At 34.6% G+C, this 20,472-nt stretch overlaps 1 protein-coding gene across 1 annotated transcript; it reads right to left on the bottom strand.

Moving 5' to 3' along the window:
• Positions 1-9,592: 9,592 nt before the first annotated feature.
• Positions 9,593-13,968, bottom strand: LOC131874282 (disease resistance protein RPV1-like). The gene is made up of 7 exons (XM_059217575.1): positions 13,646-13,968; positions 12,990-13,524; positions 12,738-12,947; positions 12,064-12,126; positions 11,617-11,961; positions 10,032-11,537; positions 9,593-9,955 (listed from the first exon to the last, which is right to left on the bottom strand). The coding sequence occupies exons 1-7, from the start codon at positions 13,966-13,968 to the stop codon at positions 9,593-9,595; spliced, it is 3,345 nt and encodes a 1,114-aa protein (XP_059073558.1).
• Positions 13,969-20,472: the final 6,504 nt, after the last annotated feature.

Genomic DNA, 20,472 nt, shown 5'->3' with positions numbered 1-20,472 from the left:
AGGCTATTATAAAGAATCTATACAAAAATATGAAAGAACATGAAATTACTATTACAAACCCATAAACCATTAAATAGCGAAAATAGATATAAATTTGTAAATTTCTCCCTACAAACACCACAACCATAACCAAAACAAAAAAAATTCTTACCCACAAAAACTAAGTAGCTAGTGAGTTGCAAGTCGGCAACATCTCTCAAATGATCAAACCATTTCTTAATTTTGTTCTTCTGATTAGTCAATGGATTTAGTTGCATGTTCAATTTTTCTATTTGAAGCCTTATGTTTCCTTCTGCATCATTCTTCATGTCTATAGTATTGAATAGTTGTACAATTTGTGATGCTATAATATCTATGTGACCCTTAATAATATCCTTAGTATATTTAGGCCGTTTCCTTTAAAACATGTATGTCACCACTACATCCTTTACACTTTTCTAAAAAAAAAATTGTGCTTTCTTGTAGTTGGATATGTGTTGTTGCACATCTAGTCACCAAAACTTCTAGTCTTTTCTCTTCCACCTTCTTCTCTACATACTTCAAAAATTTGGCTTCCAATTTGAAAGAATGTTCCTTAAATCCATTAAGCATCAATTGTTTTTTCTCTGCACTTGACGAACACTCATCCAAAAATACTTCTAGAAGTCCTTCATGAAGGACTTTCACTGCATCATTAATAAGTTATGATCCCTATATTTGAGACTTAATAAAATTCTTGTGAGTAGAATGGTGAAGTTTATCACCCAAACAAATCATATGCAACGGAGACAATCACTTAAGGTCCATCTGACCTTGAGACATTGATGCTCACTTCAGCATGTCACATCCTAAATTGACAAGACTCGTGATTGGGACCCAAAATATGACCCCTCATTTCTTGCCTCGTGTGTGAGAAAAAATCAAACACTTTATGGATGATTAGGTATAAAAGGAAGCCCACCCTGTCATTTGAAGGGGTCTACCTACAATTCAAGTGATCTCTTAGTTATAAAATCAATTCAATTCCAAGTGAACAAGCATTGAAGGAGAATTCAAGTTAAAGCAAAACATTCATGATCAACAGTCTGCATGACATCCTAAAACTTTGTGTGAAGAATTTGGCAAAGTAAATGATGACAATCAAACTCAAATTTTGATGGCATGAAAAGCAGAAGAGTAGGCCAGTTCACACCTCCTAGTCCCAAGAATTTTTGACAGCCTTTTAATAGTAGATTCTGTGTACCATCCTAATCCAAAAAGCATTCATTTTGTCTACAACCGATAGTCATTGCTAAAATCAGTTTAAAGTGTATTCATTTAGGGACCTTTCATAAAATATTCTCAACTTACACATCATAAAAGGATCTTAAAATATTCATTGTTTATAATGATAAGAATTTGGTTGTTCCATACACCTTCCTTTACTATTTTAAAAATATCATCGACCAAAATATTGTGCAGCAATAGTATGGAGTGCATTTCATCTATTTTATGCCCAAAGATTTCATCATACCACTTTCTTTTCAAAGGAGACTGATCAATTGCGTTGTTTGGGTAATGCATTCCAAATAGATACAATTGCATACCATTTATCTATCTTGAAAGCCTTTTATCATGATGGCATTAAATTAAAGTTCTTTCTCTATTTTCTGGTGATCTATGGAGAAGAGGTTGCATTGCATCAACCTGGGATACATTTAACTTGTGTTTTATTTGTGAAAATATGTATCCTAGGTCGATGCAATGCAACCTATGCTCCACCAATACCAGATAGAAGAGAAAGTACTTTAATTTAATGCCATCAGGGTAAAATTCTTTCAAGACATATATTAGGTATAAAAGGAAGCCTACCTTATCATTTGAAGGGGTCTACCTACAGTTCAAGTGATCTCTTAATTATAAAATCAATTCAATTCCAAGTGAACAAGCAATCAAGCATTCATCAAGCATTGAAGGAGAATTCAAGTTGGTGCGGGTGCATTTGGAAGACCAAAGGACTCAATGAAGCCATTAAAGACTTCTGAAGGTCTTAGGAGTGAAGATCCAATCAATTATGATGTCTTAAGGTCCATTATGGCCTTTAATGATGAAAATTGTAATAACTTTGTAATTTGTCCTAAAGGGCTTGGTAAGGACCTTAGGACCAACAAAAAGATGTAATAGGAATTTATGACTTAGGGAGTTTAGAAGAGTTTAGGAAAGTTAAATAAATCATTTCATGACCTTGGGTGTTAGCAATTAAGATTTTTTGATCAAATGGTTGATGTAATGCTTTGTATGGCAGAGAATGCTGGTGTACGGACTCGGACAAACAATAATAGCAAATTCTTGTTTTCTTGCAATTTTTTGGTGTTTTGGCTTATGTGGTAATTTTGTCTTGAGTGTGTATTAAAATTTCTAATACATTGAAGAGACCTTGAACATCTTATTTGCAGGGAAGATGCACTGATAATCCATTTGTCTCAGACTTTAGACTAGTTGCATTGACTGTTCTAATAGATTTATGCAATTTGGCATTTGATTTGGTTGATTTAAAATAAGAATGTTCATTCCATGAATGTAAAAGGCCTAATATTCATGGTATGGCACTCCTCTAACATTTACAATAAATTAATAACAGGTTGATGTGCAGATTGGGTGGAGAATAGGGGTGATCACCAAAATAGTGAATGCAAGAGTGGAGAAATTGCTTGCTAAGGAGCAGCAGTAGAAAATCCGCCTTAAGGACGGGCACATTTTATTATTGAAAGTTTTTATAGATGTCAAATGAAAGGTTAATCCATCATCATTTGGATGGTATAGTGTTTGGAAGAGGGGTATATGAGAAACCCTACTTTTAAGGGTTTGTGAGAGGCTAAATAAGGGATTTTGCATCTAAGAAGGTTAAACCTTGTAAATAATTGCATTTTCCTTATTTTTTGATCATATTGGATAAATTTTGAGATTTTTGGAGTCAAGGAGTTAAAACATTATATACTTCCTTTGTAAAATTGTCATTTTTGGAGTCCAAAAATAGTGCATAGTTACAGGACAGCATATACTTTCCAAAGAAACCATATGCAATCTTCTGGTATGTTGAATATAATCCAAATGGGTGTCTGAATATCCAAAAAAAAAAAATTGTGTTTTGGAAAAGTTGAGAGAAAATAATTCATTTTCCTCGCTGGAGGGTTAATTGGGCAACTAGGCCTAGAAGGCTAAAACGAGGGCTTTGCACTTAAACAGGTTCTTGGAACCACAAAACTAATTAAAACAACTTATTTTGAGGTATTACAAACATTCCATACCTTTGGAATCATCAACGTTCATGATCAACAGTTTGCATGACATCCTCAAACCTTGTGTGAGGATTCAAGAAAGATTCATCAAGGTATCATGTTCAATTTTAAGCATTTCTAGATTAAATATATCCTTTCATTCACAAGGAAAACATTATAATTCAAGGTTAATTCACAACCTAAGGTTTGACCTAGGAAATCCCCCATCAACAAACCTATTTTTCATCATTTTGTGTGTAGGAAAATGATTCGGGAGTTACATGTGAAGAATTTGGCAAACTAAATGATGACAATCAAACTCAAATTTTTATGGCATGAAAAGCATAAGAATAGGCCATTTCACACCACCTAGTCCCAATAATTTTTTACAACCTTTCGATAGTAGATTTTGTGTACCATCCTAATCCAAAAAGCATTCATTTTGTCTACATTTGATAGTCATCGCTAAAATAAGTTTAAAGTGTAATCATTTAGGGACCTTCCATAAAATATTCTCAACTTACACATCATAAAAGGATCTTAAAATATTCATTGTTTATAATGATAAGAATTTGGTTGTTCCATACACCTTCCTTTATTATTTTAAAAATATCATCGACCAAAATATTGTGCAGTAGTAGTACGGAGTGCATTTCATCTATTTTATGCCAAAAGATTTCATCATACCACTTTGTTTTCAAAGGTGACTGATCGATTGCTTTGTTTGGGTAATGCATTCCAAATAGATACAATTGCATACCATTTATCTATCTTGAAAGCCTTTTATCCTGATGGCATTGAATTAAAGTTCTTTCAATATTTTCTGGTGATCTCTGGAGCAGAGGTTGCTTTGCATCAACCTGGGATACACTTAACTTGTGTTGTATCTGCGGAAATATGTATCCTAGGTTGATCAATGCAACCTCTGCTCCACCAATACCAAATAGAACAGAAATTACTTTAATTTAATGCCATCAGGATAAAATACTTTCAAGACATATATTAGGTATAAAAGGAAACCTACCCTATCATTTGAAGGGGTCTACCTACAATTCAAGTGATCTCTTAATTGCAAAAGAAAGGAAGAGATTGCTGTAAAAGAGATTATGGAAACATTACATAATTTAAATTAATGCAACCAAAAGAATGCAGAGAGATAAAAAACTCTATAGAGCAACTATTTTAAATACCTCAAATACAAAATTGTAGGGTGGAAAAATAAAAAATGGCAAATCAAGGAAAGAATGAAAGATCCACACCAAATTCTTATACAATGCAGTCTAGTTGAAGGATTTTCATTCAACACAAGATAGTGAAGGGGTCATTATGATGATTTATTTGAAGGTTCATAAGTCAAAGGTAGTCACTAACATATAAAGAGTGAACAAATTGAAGAGCCCGATGAATTGCTGGTGTAGCATGAGGATGTATGATGTTAACAATAGAAAAACGATATTATGATGGTGGTGAAACTGCAAAAAAATTTGATCATATTTTTATTGAGCATGAAAGAAACCACCTTGAGCTCATGAATGATAGGCATCGTGTTGTAGAGTATCAACCCTTGTTGAACAAGGGTGTCACATTTTTTAGGCTCGATCAGTGCAAGGAGACATTTTGTGTATATGAAGTGGTTTCAATTAGCCATTTTGTGTATAGGTAGAGAGGAGAGGTTGATGTACTTGTTTATTTGCCTACAAAACAATGAAACAGGTCCTAATCAAGGAAAACACACATCCAAGCAAGGAGAGAATTTGGATTCAAGACAATTCTATGCAAGAAAGGATATCAAGTTATAAAAGATAAAAATCAACAAAGGTAAAGTGGATCCTTAAAAAAGAGGAACAATTGACAACTATTATTCTTGCTCCACAATATAGAGAGAAGAATAACTAGGCTATTATATTGCCTCCCAAGTATGATTGCACATGAAATCGTAGTACCATGAATGACAATGAGCCCCTAATAGGTAATTAAGCTACCAATGTCATATAGCAAGATAAAAACATAATAGGTTATAAATGTCATTTAGAAGGGATATGATGAGTGTATAACTCATTGTCACCTATTATTTAAATATTACTATAACTACAATAAGTTGTTGAATTTTAATCTCCAAATCATGACATTCATTAGTGGAATAGTTGATGATGCTTGAAAAAAGGATTGTCCTAATTTTGTTTATGGTTTTTTCTTCAATTTTTCAAGGGGAGAGTAATAAAGTTGGCTTTAAGAGACTCATACAAAATTATATCTTGTTGTGATTAAAAGTTGTTGGAAAAGTCATAGATATATTAGACAATGGGGGAGCGGATGTCAACAAAGGAGGAGGATAGAAACCTAAATCTTCTTTAGAAAAATGTAATGTATATTTCTCATGAACCTCCACACTTCATTGCACACATCCTAAATCATTACCATTGCATCCATGTGTATAATTAAATGTGGTATTTAAATTTATATTTTCAAAGTTTAAAGATCCTCAAACATCATCAAGACATGTGTTGGAAGAAGAGGTTGGAATAGATTTAGAAGAAGCTTGAATAATTGACACATACAACTCCCTTGAGACTTCATATTTGGATAGCGGGACCTTGTATAAAATTAAGGAAGGCATGAGAGTGATATATGTATTAGTGTAATTATTATACTTTTTGAATATTTATCCTTAGTATAATATTGGAAATAGTATCTTATACTAATTAGGGAGTCGTAATTAGGATATTATTTTCCCATTTTTAATTGTTGATCTCATTATTTAAGACACAAATGATTTTCATCATTTCTTTTCTTTATGTGGAATATATATCTAATGTAATTATTTATATTTTTAATAAGAAAATAAATTTATTGTAGTAATCATGTGGTTTTTTAATTTTATCTCTTGTCTAAGAGAGAGTATTGAAGATCATAACTCTAACATGGCTTTATTTTGGATGAGTAACAAAATTCCTCTATTATTTATCCTATGATAGATGTTCATACCTTGTTCAAAAACTTCCAATTTCTGTGAGGCATTCTGTCAAACAGTCGGTGTGCCATTTCAAAGCTCCCATTTTCACACAGGCTAGGGGATGTTGATGGAGCTTTACACCTGCGCCAACGCCAATAGAGAATCAGAAACATCACTATCTCAATATTAAGGGATATTTTCAGATGTTGTAGTTGTGAATGCCCCTGATAGATATGTTTACAAAATGTGGGAGCATAAAAAAAAACATATGAACTATTTTTTGACAAAAAAAAGTCTCAAAAAGGATGTTGATCCATACGATATATTTTTGCACGTTATCCCTTTTACGTCGGGCCTTCAATCTACGTAAAACTCCATATCCACTTCTCAGGCGCGGGAAGAAGAGCTTTGCTTTGCTCGGGATCACCATTCATTTCTAGCAGGACTCGAGCGTTGATTTAAAATAGATATGATCTCTATTTAGCGGATTCTCCAGTTGGAGATCTAGATGCAGAGTTAGTTTCATATCCCCCAGATGCAGATTGAGTGTATCCATATCCAATGGTAGAGGGGCAAGCGGATCTGCCAGAAGCGGATGGAGTTGGATATTAAAATGTTGTTGATCCAGTTATCCACCCAGCAGAACCATCAGCATCTGAACGGTTGATTGGATTTCTATAGTTAGGTAGCGAGCTACCTTCGCTTATGACTAAAATCCACTAAACTCGCTTCAACCCACCTCTACCCATCTCGTGCCTCTGCCCCCATCCCTCTCTCCCCTGCGGGTCTGCTTCAAGGCTCGGATGACCCAAAAAAAACCAATAGGTCGTGGCATCAGGTGGCATTAGGTTCTCACAAAAAATTAATTTAGACGTTTTTCGAAGCCCAATTTTTATTAACATTTACATCTTGGAGTCAATGACTTGATCTTGTGCATGAGGCAAAGAAATTGTGCATGTTCACTTTGGTGTTGAATTCTTATTTTGATACATGCAATATTTATTTTTGAAATGAGTTGGTGTTTGTGGGCATTATTAGGGGACTTGGGAATTGATAGTTAATTTTCTCCACAATCAAGCTATTAGGTAAACTAATTCAACAATTTTGAAAAGCTTTAATGGTTTAAAGATAGAAAATTTTATTCTTAGTGTATTGAAGCAAGATGATTATGTAACCAGGATGCTCCATGACTATGATATTACTCTCTCATGTGAATGATTTGCCAATTATTATAAGATGATTCTCACATCATCTTAAAATAAATGATTTATCTTGTTAAACAAAATAGCGAATAGCACAAAACCACATAAACGTACACATGGTTGGAGCACCATGACAAATGAGAAAGGTCATTGAGAAAAAAAATTAGATTTATTTTTTCAAAGATTTAGGCTCAAATTTATTACTCTCAAAGAACCCAAGTCAAATACATACCCATAAATTTAATCTGAGATGGTAAATGAGAGGTATTAGAATCAAAGTAAATTCTTGGCCATGAGTTACAATAGGGAAATGTTTTTGTAATTTCATAAGTCAGATTTTAATTAAGAATATGACACTTCTAGACTCTTTATTGTATAATGGACACTAATAAAAATGGATATCAAATATAATGGAGTAAGGTTGGGGTACATAATCAACACTAGTATAATTATAAATAAGAGGTGACATATGATGGCTTGTATATTCCTCATGCAAATAGCTAGTGATTACTCAAAATAGCTATATACCAAGATTCAACCTTGCTACATCATCTTTATATAGAAAGCATTTCACTACCAAACTTATAAATGCACAAAAGATATTTTAACTTTAAATCAATTTTATAAAAAAACTAAGCACTGATAATGTAATATGCGAACAGGTTACAACTAAAAATACAACAAGAAGTTTGAGGATGTAGACTAATAATTTCAATAGATACAACTTTTATTTTTTGAAGGCTATGATAGCAGATCTTCTATTTTGACAAGGATAAATGGGTTTTTGATCATCTATGCTCCTTCTAATGAACATGTTGATGCCTAATGAAACTTTTTGTAAGAAGTTGATAGTCAAAATCAAACTTTACCTTTATAATTTAATGCTATTGAAAGTAACAAATGAATGTATTATTTAAAAAATATTATAAGAGATATCGTCTTTGTATCAAACAAAGCCCCTTGTGGATATTTTAATCTATGAAATAACTCGTATTCCCTAAGAATGACTTTCTAATATGGTTATCATAGCAAGTTCTAATTTGTACTTATTTCAACATGTCTCGCAGATGTTACTCATTCCATATTTTGTTAATATTTTATAGGTTTCAATGGAGTTCTCAAGCCATGACTTTAAGAATGATCTAATGCTCTAGATAGATTAGATATCCTTTTAGTGTACCAAAAATATTTATTTTTACATATTGCATACAATTTGTTTATATTGAAATGCATTAACTTTTAGTATTTCACATGCACAACTTAGGGGGTTAAAATGTAATCATGAAAATCATCCAGCCATGTCTTTTTCCCTCATGTTTGAGGCTCTCTTTAGGTAGAATGTTGTACGTGCACTGATTAGATTACAAGTATTGTAATAATGTGCAAGTAGATTTATAGAACAATACATCTTGATCCTCTTTTTTATTAAATTGAATTCAATTCACACATAAAATTCAAGTTTGAAATATATTTTTTTAATTATCCAAATAAATTTATATAAAATAAAATAACCAATACAAAATTTAAGTTGGTTTATAGTATTAAATATTTTAAAAACAATCTTAAATATAATTTTAATACATACTAGGCGGGAAGGACCATAGTGGAGAGGGTTCCAATACATGTTGTAGTATAAGTGGACAAAATGGGTCCTATAGTGGTGCACTAAAGTGTCATGTCAATACTTATATAGAAAAAAAATTTCCTAAATTTCATAAAGCTACCAATTATGTTATGCCACACCAGTGCACCATTAAACATGACTTAGTGCACAACTATTGTTCTTATCTTTTTGCCGATCATTTTATGCACCTTCCAAAAAAAGCATGCTGACCTGGCATCATTTTTTACTATGTGACTTGAAAATACATTTTTATGTAGAACACTTGACAAGTAAATTGCTCTACAAAATGATAAGAAATATCCACATAAGAATTTGAGAAATACAAAATTTACCAATATATTAATATGCATAATTGAAATTTAACACAAACATCAACTATCAAGTTGCCCATAGAATTTGGCTATAATTAGCTATAAGTTACTACCTACAAAATTTCAATAATTGAGTCGCTGTAAATACACGAGGACAAATTTGCATTTCAACTCTGTAAAAGCGGTAACATGCAGCGAAATGCCTCCAGTAGTGTTTGCTCTTGCCCCCTCACGACCCAACCTTTCTCCACTCGGTCGTCCTCTCTTCAGTCTCCTCCATCTATCGACAACTCATCGCTAGGGAAGAGAAAGTCCATGGAACGTTGTGAGAAGACACCAATCCATACCCATCTACCCTTTTCAAGCTTGGATAGACGGTTAGAGACCTCACCCCGGCTGTCACGACCGTGCATCCTCAGTCTCATTTTTGAAGCAACACAAACTATAACAAAACAGAATAGAAAGGCATGACCATCGGAGGAACACTTGTGCACCAGTTTTGGCCTGGATTGAATTTTCTGGTCAGAGAAGGACTCAACGACAAGGAAATTCTGAAAGAGAACGGAGTCTATAAGTGAGGATGCATCCGGGACTGCGCGCATACATATTTGTATTTCATCTGGCCATTTCTGCACCTTTTTAACACAATATTGAGTCAATGCACAGTCAGATGAAAATAATTAGAAATTTTAATTCTAGTATTACCTGTATGGTTTGAATGCACCCAACAATAGCTGATCCCTTGTTTGCTCTAAGATTAACCTGCCTTAATTTCTCCATGTCTTTCAAGCTTTCTATACAAGGCACCTCCCAGCAGTTGTCTACTGTCAAGCCTTTCAAACTTTTACAATTTTCGATACCTTCAATTTTCTTTATTCGGTAGCAGCCTCTTAGACTAAATCGTCTGAGGGAGATTAATTGTTCAAAATGAGGAATGCTCTCCAGCTTTTCACATTTTTTCAAATATATTGACTCAACTGTCCTTGGCAGTGCTTCGATCTCCTTTAAATGCTGACAATAACAAATCCTGAGATCCTTCAAGCGGGGAAAATAGTCTTCAGAAATTGAAATGGTGTAAACTTCTGTTCCTTGTAGATGTATAAACCTCAAGTTGTTGAAGGCAACAGGTAATGACCCCGTCCGAAAATCCAAATCGCTGATTGGGCAATTTTCTATATCAAAAATTTCAAGATTATTCATTTGTCTAATTGATTTTGATAGAGATTTCACTCCTGAATTTACTAAATTCAAACTCTTTAATAGATTAAGATGCCCTAGAGAGTCAGGCAGACAGCCGAGCTTAGGACAGCTATAAATTGAAAGATGCGTCAAGGAAGACAAACCTTCAAGAGAGTCAGGAAGACGGTCCAGCTTGCGACAATTTTGAATTGAAAGATACATTAAGGAAGTAAGATTTCCAAGAGACGCAGGTAGACATTCCAACTTATGACAACGAGAAATTGAAAGATTCGTTAAGGAAGACAATTCTTTAAGAGAGTCAGGTAGATATTCCACCTCCGAACATCCTTGAATTGAAAGATTTGTCAAAGAAGACAAACCTCCTAGAGAGTCAGGCAAACGTTCCAGCTGAGGACAACCTTCAATTGAAAGATCCGTCAAGAAAGACAAATCTGCAAGAGAGGTCGGCAAGCTTGTCAACAACAGGCTCCCTATCCTGATCTTTCTCAACCCGCTGAGCTCACAGATGTTAACTGGCAGCTTCCTCAAACTGGTACCCTCTAAATAGAGCTCTCTTAAGAACACCTGATTTGTGATGTGGAAAGGCAACTCTTTCAATTGCTTGCACTTAGAAACACTTAAGAACCCAAGATTTGTCATGTTTTCCAGAATGTTTAAGTCATCTAACGTGAATGTGAGTTGACTACACTGCTCTAAATTGAGATATTCCAAGAGCATTAGACTCTTAAAAGAATCCGGCAACCTCCTCAACTTGGCGCAACAGGATAAGTTTAGATGCCTTAGATTTCTCAAATTACCGAAATTGCTGGGCAGTGATGATAGCATTTCACACTGATATAACACTAGGTGTTCCAGAGATGGGAGAAGACAAAATTCATCTGGCAGAGTCGTATCATTGTAGCCCTTTATGATTACTATCTTTTCCAGATGATTGAGACGCCCTATTGACTTTGGAAACCGTTGGAACTTGTAGCATCCAGAAACACGCAACTCTCTTAACTGCATAGGAGCCTGCAGCACATTTTTAAGTACAACAGTACTGAGAGGATTGAAGTATAGATATAAACCAAGCCAAACGGACGATGCTTACCTCACTCTCAGTCTCCCCCCACAGCTCTTCTATGTGATGTTCCGCAGAAGAGATCCAATCTTCGTAGAGCTCTAAAACCCTCAATTTCTTCCATACAAGACCTGATGGAAGATTTCGCTGTCCTATTTGGAACCAGCGAAGCCAGATCAATTCTCCTGATACTTGACCGATCACTTGATTAAAATAATTCCCACTTGTCACAAAAATTTTTAGTCCAACTAAAGAGGGTGCGAGTGACCAAATTCCTCTATTTGTGTTAACCATGAGGTTTCCGTTTGAGCAGGAAATGTGGGAGTCATCAATCTCACCGACTTTTTCGACCATTGCTGGAAAGGTCTCATCTTCCTGAAAAAGAGAATGAAATAAAAAAATAAATCTACAAACTTACAAAGACAAGTAAAATTACCATGAGGAAGCAGAACGACAAAATACACAGTTCAAACAAACCGTATAATAACTCCACCGTAGTTGAGTTGAGGTCGCCATTATCCCTTGAATGCGGATTCTATTCTGGAATGGACGAGAACACAAAATCAAAAACTATAAAATAGATCTAATACAGCCGCTACTAAGACCAAAATAAATTTGTTTGTTGTTTAAACACATGCTATTTGAGTAAATAGCTAATTTGTTTATCCCTTTTGATTGTAAAATAGGGGTAGCTAGAAAGATTGTCTTCCAAGGCAACTATTTAAGGGTTAAAATAATAAAAATTTAGTGGCCATATTCATGTATAAACAAAAATGTTCGCTTTGCCTTGATTAAGCACATAACAAAGGTAATATGAGTAACCTCACTTCTGTCTAGTGAGGCAATAAAAGAAAATATTTTAAACCTCTTCATATTTTTCAACATCAATAATCTGCTGTGGAAGCCAAAGTTGATAGGGTGATTCTTTATTTGCAATTTCTCTACCCAAATCTCTTAAGTGGTCATACATTTTAATGTCTATTGTCAATTTCAACCAAACACTTATTTAAGAGTTTTTTCCAACTATACAAACCACTCCATCCCAATCCATTCCATATTTGTATTGCCAAACTACTCTTTTCTCCAATGAAGAAACATGCACTATCGAGAAACATCTGTTTCTCTTCACAACTAAGGCCATCATAACTTACTTTAAGTTTCTTTTTTATATCATGAGGCAATATCCTTGAGATATTATGTAGCAAAGACTCCCAATATTCTTTGCGGGACTCTCCATACAGCTGTCCTCCGGATACCTTAAGAGAAAGAGGTAATCCTTGACAAGCCTTTAAAAACCTTTTTACAAGCTTCTCAAATCCATCACGGGGAAAAGATTGTAAAAAGGCAGGCCAACAAAAAAGCTACGTTGCATATAATAGACTTAATGGTCTCATTTTATATACAGAAGAGATGCCCCAACATTTAAGAACGTCATATGCCCGTGTGGTAACAATGATGATACTACCTCTTTCTAGATTGTCTTTTGCTGGCAACAAAGCATCCAATTGCTCCACATTATCCACATCATCAAGAACAATCAACACTCTGACAGACGTTAAACATCTTGAAAGATTTCCCATACCTTCCTCAATATTGTAAAATGCTTTGCCTTTGATCCCAAGATCATTTTTTTGTTTCTCATGCAACAAACCTTTGGCTGCAGCATCTCGAACTTCAAACACAATACTGGACCTCACCATCGAAGAAGATATTTTATTGTACAACTCTTTTGCGAGGGTAGTTTTCCCAGAACCACCCATGCCACAAATTCCCACAATTTGTACAAGTTGATCACCCTGAGCAGACTGGAGTGTATTCACCTCAAAATCTTGCACTATTTCTTTCAGACCGACTGGATGTTTTGCAACCACCAATGGCACGTTCGTTATTTGTTTCAAAGCACAATTCACAATATTCTTTAGCAGCCTCATCTCATCACTGGACAAACAAAAACATTAAAAAATCAAAATACTAACAGGTGAGTATGCCAAAGTTAAATGCATACATGAGAGAAAGAATGCTTATTTTGAAGATAGATAACCGAATGTGTAGTGCTTACTCATTAGTTCTAATGATTTGGCCGTTGTAGAATGAGATGTTGTAGAGTGCCCTCTTCCACTCCTCAAGTTGTTCCAGGCTGTATCTTCCCTTCTGCTCGTGCCCCTTAAATGCCTTAGGCTCTACATGATAGAAAACAGGAATAATTTTAGCGCCAACTTTAAGCATATATGACAATTCTGCCAAACACCAGGACGATTTTGCATAATTCTCAGAAAAAATTGCTATATGAAGCGGGGCACTGCGCATTGCTGCTTCCAGCGTGGTCGGAAAGAAATCGCCATATTCCAACTCCTCTGAATCCAGAAAAACCATCAGCTTCATATTCTTGAGGATATTATAGATAATGCTAGCTAGCGTGTGTTTGACATCTGCTCCACGATGATTGATGAACACGTCGTAGCACGTCTAAAATGTCAACTCTATTAGTAACATAGTTGATGTTTATTTAGAATGACATTATTTTTGTAATAGAGAGTTAGCATAAAAAATTATAATGAGTGTATTCATTGGAAGACTAACATAAAAATGTATGAAAGCTCTGCATTCCTTCGCATTTTTTAATTTGGTCTTGTGATTCTAGAGGTAATGTCTCTACTCTATGGATGTTGCACTCCTATCTTCTCAGGTCCTTGTGGTTGTAGTTGATGTGGTTGGTGAATACAGTTTGTTGACAGTCCGATTGTCTATTAAGATTGGTTTTGTTTGGTCCAAAAGATGATCCACATTTCTCCACGTCAAATTTTCTATTGTTGGGGCTTTGTAAACATTCTTATAATGTTTGCGTTGTGTCTTTGATCAAGCTTTATGTGTTGATGTCTTTTTCAAGCTTAGAGTTTATGATGTTATGTATGTTGGCAACAACAATGAAGGAAAACTGAGAGGGGGGGTGAATTGTTTTTCACTGGATTGAACTAATTAAGCACAATCTCATATTTCAATCAACTATAGCAAGAGTAAACATAAAGACAACAACAACAACACACATAACACCAAGATTTTGACGCGAAAAACCCGCTAAAGGGAAAAACCATGGTTGGGGCCTACCCACAATAAGATGATACTCTGCAGTAGTATGTGTAAATATTACAACGGGGAATTCACGTGTATTCAGGCACACTGCCTAGAGCCCACTGCTCAAGATATAATGACCCAGAAGGATCCAACGCTCAGCGAAGGTTCACTACCTTATAATAATGATCAGACTACAATCTAGATTATATGAACTACAAAAATAGCATATGTTAATGCTTGATGAAAGTTCTAGTTAAGCTCATGTGTCTACCCTGCAACAATCTCTACTCAATATGCATTACCGAAGGATAAATCCGCTTATGCGCACATACACAACTCTCTGATAATGCAGACACCACATCTACACACAAATTACATGAATCTAACACCTATTTATACAGTTCATCAATCTTGACTAAAAGGTCGGCCAAACCCACAACCCTTAATTAAAAAATTACATCATACGATACATAAACCAACCACCGGACCAATATAAGGTCATAGACGACATAGCATGGACCTAGAAATAAAATCTCCAAACATGCATCACCACCAAAAATCTTGCCAAGATCAACCGCAACATATTACACCATCAGAAATACCGCATAACACCAAGAATATCATCAAATCAACAAAACCACCAATACCCCGCACAAAGATCAATGCGGACCACCAAAAAAAATAGGACATTGTCAAGAAACACCAACAAGCATGTTAGAACCATCTCCAATAGTTGCACCAATACCACTTATTCAAATCTTTATTGATCAAAATGCTAACTCTCAAGAACACTTAACAACAACAATTCGGACTGGAAAAATAACTTGCAGAGAAACAAATCACGAACCATCTAAAATGTAGGTACACATGAGCACAAAAAACATTCTCCCAAATCCACAACCAAAGATATGATTATACCAAAGCACATTGGATCAAATACCAAAATCTGCCAACCACTGAACACAAAAGAACAGTCTTCAAACTAGAATCCACAACTCGACCAAATCACCACATAGCATCATGAAATCAATAAATAATAAGATATCTCTAGTTCATTCAGCATCCCAAATAGATAAACCAACTAGATCAACTCAATGAAATCACTGGAAAACCAAACAACTCTCTGCAACACTAAAATACAGGAATATGTTCACATCAATGACAACAACATATCCTAGTAGCAACAATATCCAACAATCTCCCCTTTTTGCATTGATGGAAACATATGAATGTGAAAAACAATCAATTGAAAGGAAGTGAATCAACACCAAAAATCTACAACAAACTTCCCCTAAGACCATGCATACAAAGCTCCAAAGATAAAGCAGTGTTTTCCATGCTTCTCTCCCCCTTTGATAACAATACCAAAGACAGAATACAAATTATCATTCTCTCCCCAATAACTCATCCTCTGTGAAGGGAAATCTCCCCCTTAGGATAAACTCACAACTGGTCATCTGAATCACACACTGAGTACTTTTGTTGAGTAGCAGCACCAACTCATCAATCTGGATAAATAAAAAATACTCTAAGGTCCACCGGATTGATGCAACTCCATGCATATAGTTCTCATCAAGCGGGGCAAAGACCCCTAAATTATCTCTCAAATAGACAAATGTATCTGTAGAAAAAAGATTACTGAAAATATCTGCAATCTAATCCTTTGTAGATTCATATTCCAATTTGACTTCACCACTGACTTTCTCCCTCAAGAAATGATACTTCATATATATATGCTTTGTTTTAGAATGTAGTAGTAGATTCTTGGAAATATTCATAGCACTTGAATTATCAAAATAAATAACAGTAGGCTTGTCATAAATCACTCTAATACCCTTCAACATCTACTTTGTCCAAACTACCTGAGTACAGTTGCTAACAACAGCAATGTGTTCAGCTTTAGCAGTAGATAGAAATACAACATCTTGCTTCTTACTGGACCATAAAATCAACATCTTTCCTAAAAAGAAAGCTCCACCGGTAGTGCTCTTCTAGTCATCAACATCACCTGCGCAATCAGCATTAGTATAGGCCCATAGTAGGAAATCATCATTCTTTGAATACCACAAACCATAGTCAACGGTTCCCTTCAGATATTTGAAAATCCTCTTCATAGCAGTAACATGAGTCTCTTTAGGATCAACTTGAAATCTAGCACAAAGACAAACAACATACATAATATCTGGTCTAGTTTGAGTTAAGTACAACAATCCACCAACCATAGATCTATACAAAGTCTGATTAACTTTTCGAGATTCATCATTTTTAGACAATTTGCATCCAGTCACCATAGGATTTCCAACAGGTTTGAAATCATCTAGATCAAACTTCTTCAATAATTCCTTCACATACTTAGATCGAGAAATGAAAATAAATTATCGGTCTGAGTAATCTGCAATCCTAAGAAGACTTTAATTTCTCCTATCATAGACATCTCAAATTCTTTTTGCATATCATCAACAAACTTCATACTCAAATCATCGTCTCCTCCAAAAATGATATCATCAAAAAAGACTTCAACAATCAAAATATTATCATTTTCAACCTTAAAGTATAAATTGCTATCAGTAGTACTTTTACATAATCCCAACTTCAACAAATACTCATCAAGTCTAACATACCAAGCTCTAGGGGCTTACTTAAGTCCATACAATGCTTTCTTCAATTTGCATACCATATCTCTTTTATCTGATAATGAAAATCCATCTAGTTTCTCAATGTATACTTCCTCTTCCAAATCACCATTTAAAAAGGTTGACTTGACATCCATTTGATATACCTTGAAATTCTTATAAGCAGCAATCTAACAGCTTCAATTCTAGCCATTGGAGCAAAAGTCTCCTCATAGTCAATTCTTTCCATCTAAGAGCGCCCTTTACATACCAATCTTTCTTTGTTTTTGATAACTTCACTAGCTTCATTCATTTTATTTCGGAACACCCATTTGGTACCAATTACATTCTTGTCTTTAGGTCTCGAAACAAGCTCCCAAGTGTTGTTCTTCTCAATCCGATTCAACTCTTCTTCCATTACTTTTATCCAACTCTCATCTTTACATGCTTCTACAACATCTTTAAGCTCAATCTTAGAAATCAAACATATCTCAAGTCAGTAGATATCCTTCTCTTAGTCATCATACCTTTATTCTTATCACCAATATTCTGATTCTTAGAATGATTAAATCTTACATACCTCAGATTCTTTTGATTATTCCTTATGTACAACAGCTGGAGGAGGTATCTTTATCCTTTGAGGAGACATGTGAGTCTTTGGGACTTGTTCTACATTCATCTCCACTAGATCTTGGAGTGCCTTTTTCAGTAGTGTGGAGCAGTTCACCACCTTTAGAGGGGGTATCTTTCAACATCGACGTGGGGACACTTGAGCAGTTTTCAGAGACTTCATTCATCATGACTTTTTTCCTACATCTTTCATTCATGATTGGGGAGACTTCATGGATACACCTTTGGTTTTGTTTCTTCCTAAGGGGAGGAATATTGTTCAACGTTCAGGGAGCATTTTCTTCATACTTCATCGAGCTTCTATCATTGGTGTAGATTCTACATTGAGGGGGGGCTTCCTAGCTTCTCTTCTTCTCTCATATGGGGGGGACTTTTTTATAACATGGGGTTTTGTTCCTCACATACTTCTATGAGATTTCTCTTGTATACTTTTCATCTCTCTTTTGGGGGAGGGTTTTTTCCCATTGGGTTTTTCTCTCTTTCCCCGCTTTGTGAGAGATTTCATTGTATTAGTTTGCATTTGTACATGGGTACCTAACATGGCCATGTAGCTGGGACCCATCTTGCGTTTCTTAGTTGCATTGTAGACTTAAGTGCATTCCCCTAAGTTGTACTTAAGGGGGGTGTTGGTGTAAATAATTATTCGTCATGGATATTATTACACCTTACTTAAGTTTACTAAGGATAATGCATTTCTTAGTAGTTTGGGTATGAGACACTTGGGTGTTTGTGCCACATTGGGATAGGGTGTGTAGGAGAATTTCCACCTTTTATGGTGTGATCTTGTTACTACTCTATCATATCCACTTATTGTGGAGTGATAATCCCACCTTTGGTGGGTGATCCACCTCATGTGGAATATTTTATTGTTTTGTCCTACCTACCACACCTATTTCCTACCTACCCTTGTTTCTTATTGAGCCACATGTCATGTTTGTGTGCTCACATGTCCATTTAGCCTTGCCTATATATGCAGAATCATATTCATTGTATGTAAGAACTATTGATCTATTGATCATTTATCTATCGATGAGAATACAGTTTATTCTTGTCCTCTATTTTGTCTCTGTATTGTACTTTTCATTGAGCTCTTGATCTTGGCAAAATCTCATAGATTGATCATCCCTTCAGGGTTTGGTGTTTCATGTCATCTGTATCTTTGAGTTCAGTTGTTTGCCTTTGTTTGCCATCTGATTCGAATAGTGTCATTTGAGGACACTCATGCAGATTACAATCTTCTCTTCCTATTTTAGTGGAGGTTCTTCAGATCAGCAATTACTCGTCAACAGTGTTTGCAGTTATTTCATGCTTCAGTGGTGTTCTTCATGGCCTTTTTCTGTTCCTATCTTCTGGAACACTCTTGTTTGGAGGCTTCTTAGTCCTTCACTTGAGCTTTCATCTCTTCTTGGAGAGGAGTTTTGTTCCCACGAGGTTTTCTCCTTTTTCTCCACTTTACAAAATTTTATTGTACTTGGGTACCTCATCAGGCCTTGTTGTTGGGACCCATTGTTGTTTTCATGCATTTTTTACATGCTTTTTAGTCCTTAGTTGTTTTTTAGCTACTCCCTAAGTTCATCTTAAGGGGGGGTGTTAGAGTTATCTTTTATTAGCTAATAATTATTTATTTAATTATTAGTCTATTATACTCTACGCTTAAGGTAAACTTAGGAATCTTATAATTCTTTAGGGTTTTCACCTTTAGGGTTTCGAGTATCCTTTTATAAGGATTCTCTCTTTGTATTTTTCATAACAATTGTAATTATTGAATTGCATTCTTGTTGCACAATCAATATGACTCCTATTTTCTAGATCTCTGAATTCTGGCCTCCATAGCTTTTTTGCTTCTCTCCTTCTATGACAGGTTTGCATGCAGGTGATCTTTGGGAGCTGTATAGTTGATTTTTCCTCAACCCCAATAGTTATGTATCTATTTATGTTGAACCAGCATGATTGTGATGAGACAATGGAAAAGAAGTATTTGGGAATATTTTTGGATTGAGTGTTGGGTTTTTAATTAGTTAGCATTTGATTTATATGATACCGACTAAAGTTAATGTAGTGAAGTAACCGAATTTAGTTATACAGTATTTTGTAACTCTCACAGCCTAACAAACAATGTGAATTAACATGGTGCAATATATTTGTTCCCTTTCCTCTATTGTAAACTCTAAATGTGATTTCCCATATACTTTTGGTTGTTGTGTATTGTAAACTCTACATAATTTATCTATTTTAAAAATAAATTTATCAATAATAAATTCCATATATGATATTTTGTAAAATTAATTTGTTTGTAATCATATTTAATATTTAATAAAAAATAATTTTCAATATTTTAAATAATAATAATAAAAATAAAGTAATTAGAAATCAATGCTTATTAAAAATTTATATGTTTTTAATCATATTTTCTAATAGTTGGAAAGGTTAATAGAAACATATTATAATGATATTCATGAATGTGATTATATTTAAATTTTCTTTTAAAATATGACTAAATTCTTGAGGATATTTTATTAAATAAAATGAAAGTTAACATTTCATTGCACTCAAGACTGAAATGTGAGGATAA

This window comes from Cryptomeria japonica, chromosome 3, assembly GCF_030272615.1.
Source record: "Cryptomeria japonica chromosome 3, Sugi_1.0, whole genome shotgun sequence".
NCBI classification, from domain to species: domain Eukaryota; kingdom Viridiplantae; phylum Streptophyta; class Pinopsida; order Cupressales; family Cupressaceae; genus Cryptomeria; species Cryptomeria japonica.
Note: the sequence above shows the minus strand (reverse complement) of the source record. Positions and strands in the feature narration are given on the sequence as shown.